Source organism: Vigna radiata, chromosome 7 (assembly GCF_000741045.1).
Source record: "Vigna radiata var. radiata cultivar VC1973A chromosome 7, Vradiata_ver6, whole genome shotgun sequence".
NCBI lineage: Eukaryota > Viridiplantae > Streptophyta > Magnoliopsida > Fabales > Fabaceae > Vigna > Vigna radiata.
In genome coordinates this window covers 49,995,587-50,003,828 of record NC_028357.1, presented here as the reverse complement: position 1 = coordinate 50,003,828, position 8,242 = coordinate 49,995,587, and the positions used below count along the sequence as shown (strand labels likewise).

General features: G+C 23.1%; 1 protein-coding gene across 1 annotated transcript; it reads left to right on the top strand.

The window, feature by feature from the left end:
* Nucleotides 1–5,690: 5,690 nt before the first annotated feature.
* On the top strand, nt 5,691–6,189 carry LOC106767830 (cysteine proteinase inhibitor 1-like). Its single transcript, XM_014652784.2, has one exon. The coding sequence runs from the start codon at nt 5,750–5,752 to the stop codon at nt 6,095–6,097; it is 348 nt and encodes a 115-aa protein (XP_014508270.1). The 5' UTR covers nt 5,691–5,749; the 3' UTR covers nt 6,098–6,189.
* Nucleotides 6,190–8,242: the final 2,053 nt, after the last annotated feature.

Sequence of the window (8,242 nt, the reverse complement as noted above, 5' to 3'; positions counted from 1 at the left end):
TTTGACTAAATTGTAGCTTAGTTTAAAAGAGGGACTAAAACCAAAATCGCCCTAAAATATAGGGACTAAAAATATATTTAACCCTATATATATATATATATATATATAAAAAAAATATAACATGTGAAAAAAATATAGAATAAATTATCTAAAATTACAAAGAATGGACTCCAAAAATATTTTAAGTATATTTATTATAAATACAAGTAAATATATTAAATGTGTATTTATAAACTCTTATAATTAATGTATTAATAAATTCATCTAATAAAAAACATATTATGTAATCTTATAAATTTTGTTTTATATATATTTTTTAATTCATTTTAGTGATGTCATTAGTTTATGAAATTTAAATTTTTCAAACCAATATCTAAAACACTAATTATATCTAATAGTTTAATTTAAGTAATAATAATGATAAATATATTTAGAAACGAGTGTCAAATTTAATATTACTAACTTTTACATACCAAAAGAGTAATATGTCAAGTTTAAATATATCTTGTGTCAATTTCTTTTAAATAATAAATTGATTCAATCCATATTGCAAATTCTTGAAATTTATTTTTGAAATTAGTTTGATTTTTAAAATAAATAAATTGTAAAAGCTTAAAAAAATAGTGTTTATGAATGGATAATGTATTTGAAACTGTAGTGTTATCAAAAAGGGTAACTCGTTCTATCACGATTTGTCATCTAGTGAGTCAATTCAACACAGTTTATTTATTAGCGGATTGAAAAAATTTGAATCCGGTCTGGCCTATTATGGGTTGGTGGGTTAAACGGATTGACTCACTAACTTTAAGGTTTTTTTTAAATCCAAAAAATTACAATTTTTTGTCATTCAAATTTAAACAATTCAGTATAAAATGATGTTAAACTCCAAAGGCAATTCAAAATCGAAAATTTAATATAAAATCCAAATGTAATCCAAAAGCAAACTTAAAAGAAGAAAAAATGAGTTTATAATATTGATAATTTTTGTCTCATTTATCTATTTATAATATTACCGTCTTAACTAAATAAATTTTTAATATTTTGCTCTTTTGAAACATCTTTATTTTTATTCTCATTTACAATACAATAAAAAAAAATTAACTAATAATATTATACACAAAATAATAAATAATTAAATTAAACTATGGGTTGATGAGTCAATCCGGCTCACCACATGTTCAACCTTGGTCAACCGAGTTTTTGAGTCATCTTAAAAACTGACCCTTATAAAAAAATTTCATTTTTTTCAAACTCAACTCGACTCAAATCCATGGGGCCAGGTTGGCTCATAGGTTTTAATCCATTTATAAAATTGTGAGACACGATTATTTTAATAATAAAAGTTTAAACTAAAAATGAGTTTCATTATTTCAAAACACACATATTTTTTTAAAAATCTTTTGGAGTGTTTTCCTTTCTCTTTAGGTTTTTTCACCGTGTGTTCATTTATTTAAATACCAAAGAGTGTTGGAGTGATCATCATAACGAGTTCTTCATTTATGTCTGATTAGTTTCTTCAATAGAGTAAGTTGATTTTGTGTCATTTTCGCTTGTTCGGTACTTCTTTGCATGTGACATCTTTTGGCAAGTATGTAATGTTTGAGTTCTTTTGATTAGTCTTTATCTATCAATGAAGCTAATTGTGTGTCAAAATTGTGTCTCTGTTGTTTATAGGTATAAATAGAACTTTTTATGTGTTTGAAGGTGTTTTGAGAGTTATCAATTAGTCCAGTCTATCTTACATATAATGGAAGCTAAATTGGATAATGGATTAAATATGTACAATAAATTTCATAAAAATATACTCTAATAATATTTTTAATATCATATTAAGAAGTAAACTTTAAACCGAACTCAATTTTATAAAATTAACTTATATTAAACCTTAAACTGACCTTATTTTCACTTATATTATACTTTAAATTGATCTTATTTTCATTTAATGTTCTCGCTTACTAAAACACACTTTAAGATAAATTAATATCTTCCTTCTTTACAATTTTGGACGCCAGCAAATTGTAAAACAACAAATAATAAAGCAACAAATATAACAAAATTCATTATCTTTTTTTTTCTTTTTTGAAATGGTAACATTTTATGATGATCAACAAATCATTTTTGTTGCCAAATTTCTTTACTGCTACATGGTTTTTTTATTTTCTAGTGAAAAGGAAGAAATAAAAGGCAGAGAAAAAGTCTAGCAAGTTAGCCCGTTCCTCTCTTATTCTTTGTCGTTTCGTTTCTGTCGAAACCTGATAGATGTTCCTTATTCTCTCACGGAGTGGTGTCTATTATTTATGCTCATCGTATATGTTCTATGTACAATACCTTAAGTTACTAGTGTTTGAAAAAAAATAAGCTAGATTATGTTAATATCTTTCAACGATGAAAACAATAGTAGGTAATTTTTTTTTTATGTACCGAAAAATATTAGTAGTATTTATATTTCTATTTGTGTTCCAGTAATATAATGCAAATATAAGTAAAAAAATAAATATAATGAAGCTGCCACTTTACCCAACACCCACCATAGACATTAATCTCAATTTAACATAAACGCTAACATTACACTTTAAATAAAGTTCACAATCAATTAAGTTAAAAAATATATTAAGACATAATTGAATATCTGTGTTTAATATTGAGGTCAAAATATTAATTAAATTTCTATTTTTATATATAGTAATGAAAACATGGTTATGATAACAAAATATAAGAAAATGATTATTATTATAAGATTAAATTCAAATAGTTTTTATAAATTTATTATAAATAAATCTTTAGATAATTATTTTACTATAAATAATTATTTTAGTTTAAGTTTAAAAGGATAGTGAAATTTAAAAATATATAAAAAAAATAAAGTATTTCTAAAAAATATTTATAAAACTTCTTTGATCTTTTATCGTATTAAATAATTTAGTAAGTGTTAAACTTACATTTTCACCCCTTCACATTCGAATTATTTGGTAAAAACCTAATCATAAATTATTATAATAATGCTATCTTTTAAAATTAAATTAACACATGAGAAATATATTCAATTTAAAAGAAAATAAAATGTTCTAACATTGGAAATTTCATATTAATTAAAAATAAAGTCAAATTTAAAGTATATATTTGGATGGAATCTTATTTAACAATTCCATTTTATAAAATTTAATTAAATTTGAAATCTATTTTTTTATGAATAATGATAATTTGATAAAATAGAGTAATAAATACATATTTATTTATGTAGCTTTTGGGAAAGTGCGTGTAATTAGGTAATCTACAATCCACTTTTTTTTTTCTTTAAAATTATTTAACGAAGTCCACTTGCATAGACAATTTATTTTTCTTCTTTCACTTCAAGCATTCACACTTTCTAATTTAGAACCTTCAATTATTTTTATCCGACTAATAATCATATTTCACCAATAAAAAGTTCTATACAACTATATAGATATAAGAATATAAAATGAAAAATTATCAAAACAAATAAATATATGAATATTCATTCTTATTCCTATATTCAAATATCATGTTATATTGAGCAAGTTCAAGATTTTTCGTTAAAATTAAAATGAATTAAAAAACATTCTTCTAAAATTCCATATATCTTAAAAAGTAAAATTATTTTTTTTATGCTCATAATAAAATCGTATGTTATAAGGTGGGATATAAAAGATTATTTTATATAATATATTGTATTTATTATTGTCCATTTCTTTCTTCCAAATCAACCAATGTTTTAGAGAACGAGAAATGCAGGTGGAAGTAAAAAGTAGCACCTCTTCACTCCAAAATAAGATTAATAATACTTAAATCTATAGATTGACCTATTGATCATCTTATAATTTTTTATGGGTCTTATAATAAAATCTATAGAAACAAAAGAGTCCATACATTTATACAAACAAAGATAATTAACTACAAAGTAAAAGTATTTTCATTTTTAAAAAATATTTTAAATTTTAATTTTAATATGTGTTAAAAAATAAATTCTAAACCTAATTTCAATCTCACAAAACTGGTATGTAAAATAAAATTTTCACCCTTTATTTATATATATATATATATATATATATATATATATATATATATATATATATTATAAATTATAAATTGGTCTATATCTAATGAATATGTGAAATTTCTAATAGTATATATAAATCTTAATACGTTTTTATTTAATTATTAATAGTAATGTTTCATTCTCATTAGAAACTATATAGAAAATTTAAAAATATTTTATATATTAAATAAATTCATGTAACCTATATTTTGTTATCATGTAAGAAATACCAACCATGTTATATAAGACAAGACTGTATACAATTATTTGAATAATTCAATTCCTATTTTTCTTTTCTAATACTTGTATGTGCATTTCATAAAAATTTATAAATCACAACATTACTAATGCTTTCAACTCAATTAACCTGTTTACATTATTTACATGAAATATTTGGAACCAATTTTAATCTTATGTTTTAGGTTCCAATTGTAATATGATGTGATACTTATATACTGACGAGAACATGAAGTGATTGTCGGTGTAAGAGACACGAAATGTGAGAGACAAAAACAAAGAGTGTGGCAGGCTTCTAATGAAAAGGGTATGTGGAAGAATCAAACATACCAAGCTAGTACACATGAGAAGGATTTAGAAATTGTACAGTATGAGACAATAATTGAAGGATAATTTAAATAATTACTTATATTAACAAATGCATTTGTTTTTGGGTAATAGTCAATCGTCCTGTAAGTTGCCCGAACGTTACAATTTTTCTCTAAGATGTGACTAATTTTTAATGTGTGGGGCAGTCAACCATCCCTATAAGTTGTTGGAGCTTTACAATTTTTCTTTAAGATGTGATTAATTTTTAATAAAAGGAAAAGAATTCTCTGACCCGAATTTTTAATCTCCATTAAAATGTATTTGTTTTTATAATGTTAAGATATATATAGTTACTTTTAAATGAAATATTAAAATTTTATAAATATATAAATATTTGAATTAATTAAATTAATAATAAATTAAATAAATTTGTTTGTAAATATTTAATATTTATTTTAAATTATTTTAATGAATTAAAAATACTTAACACTTTAACTTTTCACATAATTTTTAAATAAATTTATAAATTTTAAATAATATTTTTATAAATTAAATTAATTCATATAAATTACTGAATTAAACATTTATAAATAATATAATAAAATATTTTAAAATAATCTAATAAACATTTACAAATAATATCATTTAAAAATATCAAAATTACTATATCAGATATGAAAATCAGGAAGAATCGGATTTCAAGATCCGATGTTTTTTTTTTCGAATTTTCATATTTGATATAGTGTTTTTTATATCTATAACTTCTATATATATTTTATATCAACATTAGATACACCTTTTATTAATTTTATTTGTTATTAAAATTTTTAATTTTTCAACACAAATTAAAATCATAGACACAAGAGAAATACTAACTTCAAATATGACAAATATGTTAATAAAGTTATAAATGAGTAATAATGATACTTAATAATGCATTTATTATGGAAATTTGAAAGTAAAGAATAAAACCCTTGAAAGAAGTTTAGGGTGAAACACCCTATGTTTCATATGGGCCAAGTCCATACAGTGTGATCCAACCCATAAAAACTATTCCCCTTCCTCGAACTTCTGCTATAAATTAGAACCCTGGATTTTAATGTTAAGGAAAAAAAGAAGATAGATAAGAAACAGTTATCAGTCACTATGAAACCTCTCCAATGCCTTATTCTTCCGATGTTTGTTCTCTTTGCTTTCGCGGTTGCAAGGAAGGACAATCTGAGCGGAGGGTGGAGTCCCATCAAGAACATCAACGATCCTCACGTAAAGGAGATAGCAGATTACGCCGTTACGGAGTATGACAAGCGATCGGGTCATGAATTGAAGTTGGAAAAGGTATTGAAGGGCGAAACTCAGGTAGTTGCGGGGGTCAACTACCGCCTTATCCTCGCGGCCTCCGACGGTTCTTCTTCCAACAACTACGAAGCAATTGTGTGGGAGAAAACGTGGCAGCATTTCAGGAACCTCAGTTCCTTTACCCCTGTACGTGTTTAATGGCTCAGTTGTCTTGTAGTGCCTCTCTATCTTCTGTGTATTATTATTATATCCACCAATAAAATCTTAAGTTAGGCAATCTTGTTTTATTATTCCTTGCGTGTTAAGAGTTTTCTGAAATTGAAGATTTGCGTTTTCAATGTTTTCTTTGGGGGAAAATTTGGTAGGAGTTATGTTCAAGAGCCAAAATCTTAATTGAAAAGTTAAATCTGTAAATCCAATCTTCCAAATTGGATTTAGAAGGCCTAATCAGTATAATTTAGTTAGGTCTTTTTCTACAGAGTGGGAAGGCTGACGGTGTAATGGATATAAAGGTTTATTTTATTAAGCGGGTTAAATTTATTTTTAAAAATTACGCATATGGGTTAATTTATTTTGAAATTACTCGTATGGGTCTTGTTTTAAAAAAATTACAAAATTAATTAAGTTTTAATGGTTAATGATGACATTATTTGGAATAATTCGTCAAAAGATGATTAGAATGATACTTATGTGCAAGTTTGTCATTTCTGGTTTATCTGTAAGATTATGTCCCTTCCTCTTAAAGTCGTAATTAGATTAAATCCTAATTAATTAAAAGGAACCATATGAAATACTGACAATTTTAGCTATTTTTTTGTATAAGAGAACTTTTACTAATTCATAAACTTTAATGGGATTTGTATTTTAACACTTGTGATCATTTTAATATAATTTATTTTGAATTGAAGTTGTTATTTATTTAACAACTTAATATAATTTGGTTTTGAACTAAAATTATTTTTATTATTTAAAATCAAATTATTAATTATTAATTATTTATTATCTCTCATGTTATTCTTTTTATATGTTAATTTAAGTAAATAAAAGGACTGATTAATTTATTTTACTATATATTATTAGAAAAATATCTATTACATGTAAATTATCTATAACATCAAGATTTATTTTCAATTTTTCTTAAAAAACAATTTAAAAAAAAATACCTGTAATCTTTATTGTGAAATATTTTTCATAATAAAAATCTATAAATTTTTTTAGAATTATTTTTTACAAAATATATTTATAATTATTTTTTATAAAGATATTTGTAAAAATTGAATATTAATAATTATATATTATTATATGTTCGATTTTATATAAAAAAAATTATATTAAAATTGAAAATTAAATTATATTGAAATTGTTAAAAAAAGATTACGACTTCAATTCAAAACTTATTACAGTATGAATCGAGTTCAAAACCAATTAATATTAAAATCGTCATATTTTATAACATATAAAATTGTTAAGCAGAATCATGGATAAAATATGAAATTGTTAACAACTTGCACAAATTTTCTTATGCAAAAGTTTATATTAAAATCATCAATGTTTACTATAATTTATTCTGATTAATTAGTGTTTAACCTAATTATGTTTTTAATCTTGTTATAAGATATGTGGCTAACTTGAACTTGCATAAAACTCATCATTATGTGCTATAATTTCATTAAGATGGTCAAAAATCGTGCATTTATTTGACGACTTTTTTTTCACACAAATTCATGATTATATAACGCGACTTAACCCTTTTCTTGTTTTTTTAAGCTAGACCTATATATATAATTTTAAAATAAATTAACTCGTTTCGAAAAAAATTCTTAATTAATTGATGTTTTTTATTTGGTTTTGTCTCTTGGATTAAAACTTTATCTCATGGGTGTTGCTACCTTCACCTTTCCAGGTTGGTCTTGCAACTTCCCACTATTTTAATTTATTACAAAAATATTCTATACCTTTTCATTATTTTTTTTTATTTCAAAAATATCCTACACCTCCCCATTATCTTTAACAATATTTCTTTTTCTCTTTCTACATTAATGGAGCATCTACATGACTCATTAATGGAGCATTTACATGATTCAAATTTGAATTTATGATATATTTTCTAAATAAGTTTAATTCAATCTTATTTCGCTGTTGAATATATATTTTTTTTCTTTTCAAATTACTTAATAAATGGTAAAATTTTGTTCTAAATTTCTAGAATAATGTTTATATATATGTGTGTTTTTTTTACATATAATATCTATAATTTTTAACATTATATTATGTTTTAACTCACCGACATGTTTGACTCAAATAACTTGAATAAAATATTTAATTTAATAGATAAATAATACA

Coding starts and splice junctions, on each gene's coding strand:
- LOC106767830 (XM_014652784.2), top strand. CDS start 5,750: ATGAAACCTCTCCAATGCCTTATTCTTCCGATGTTTGTTCTCTTTGCT.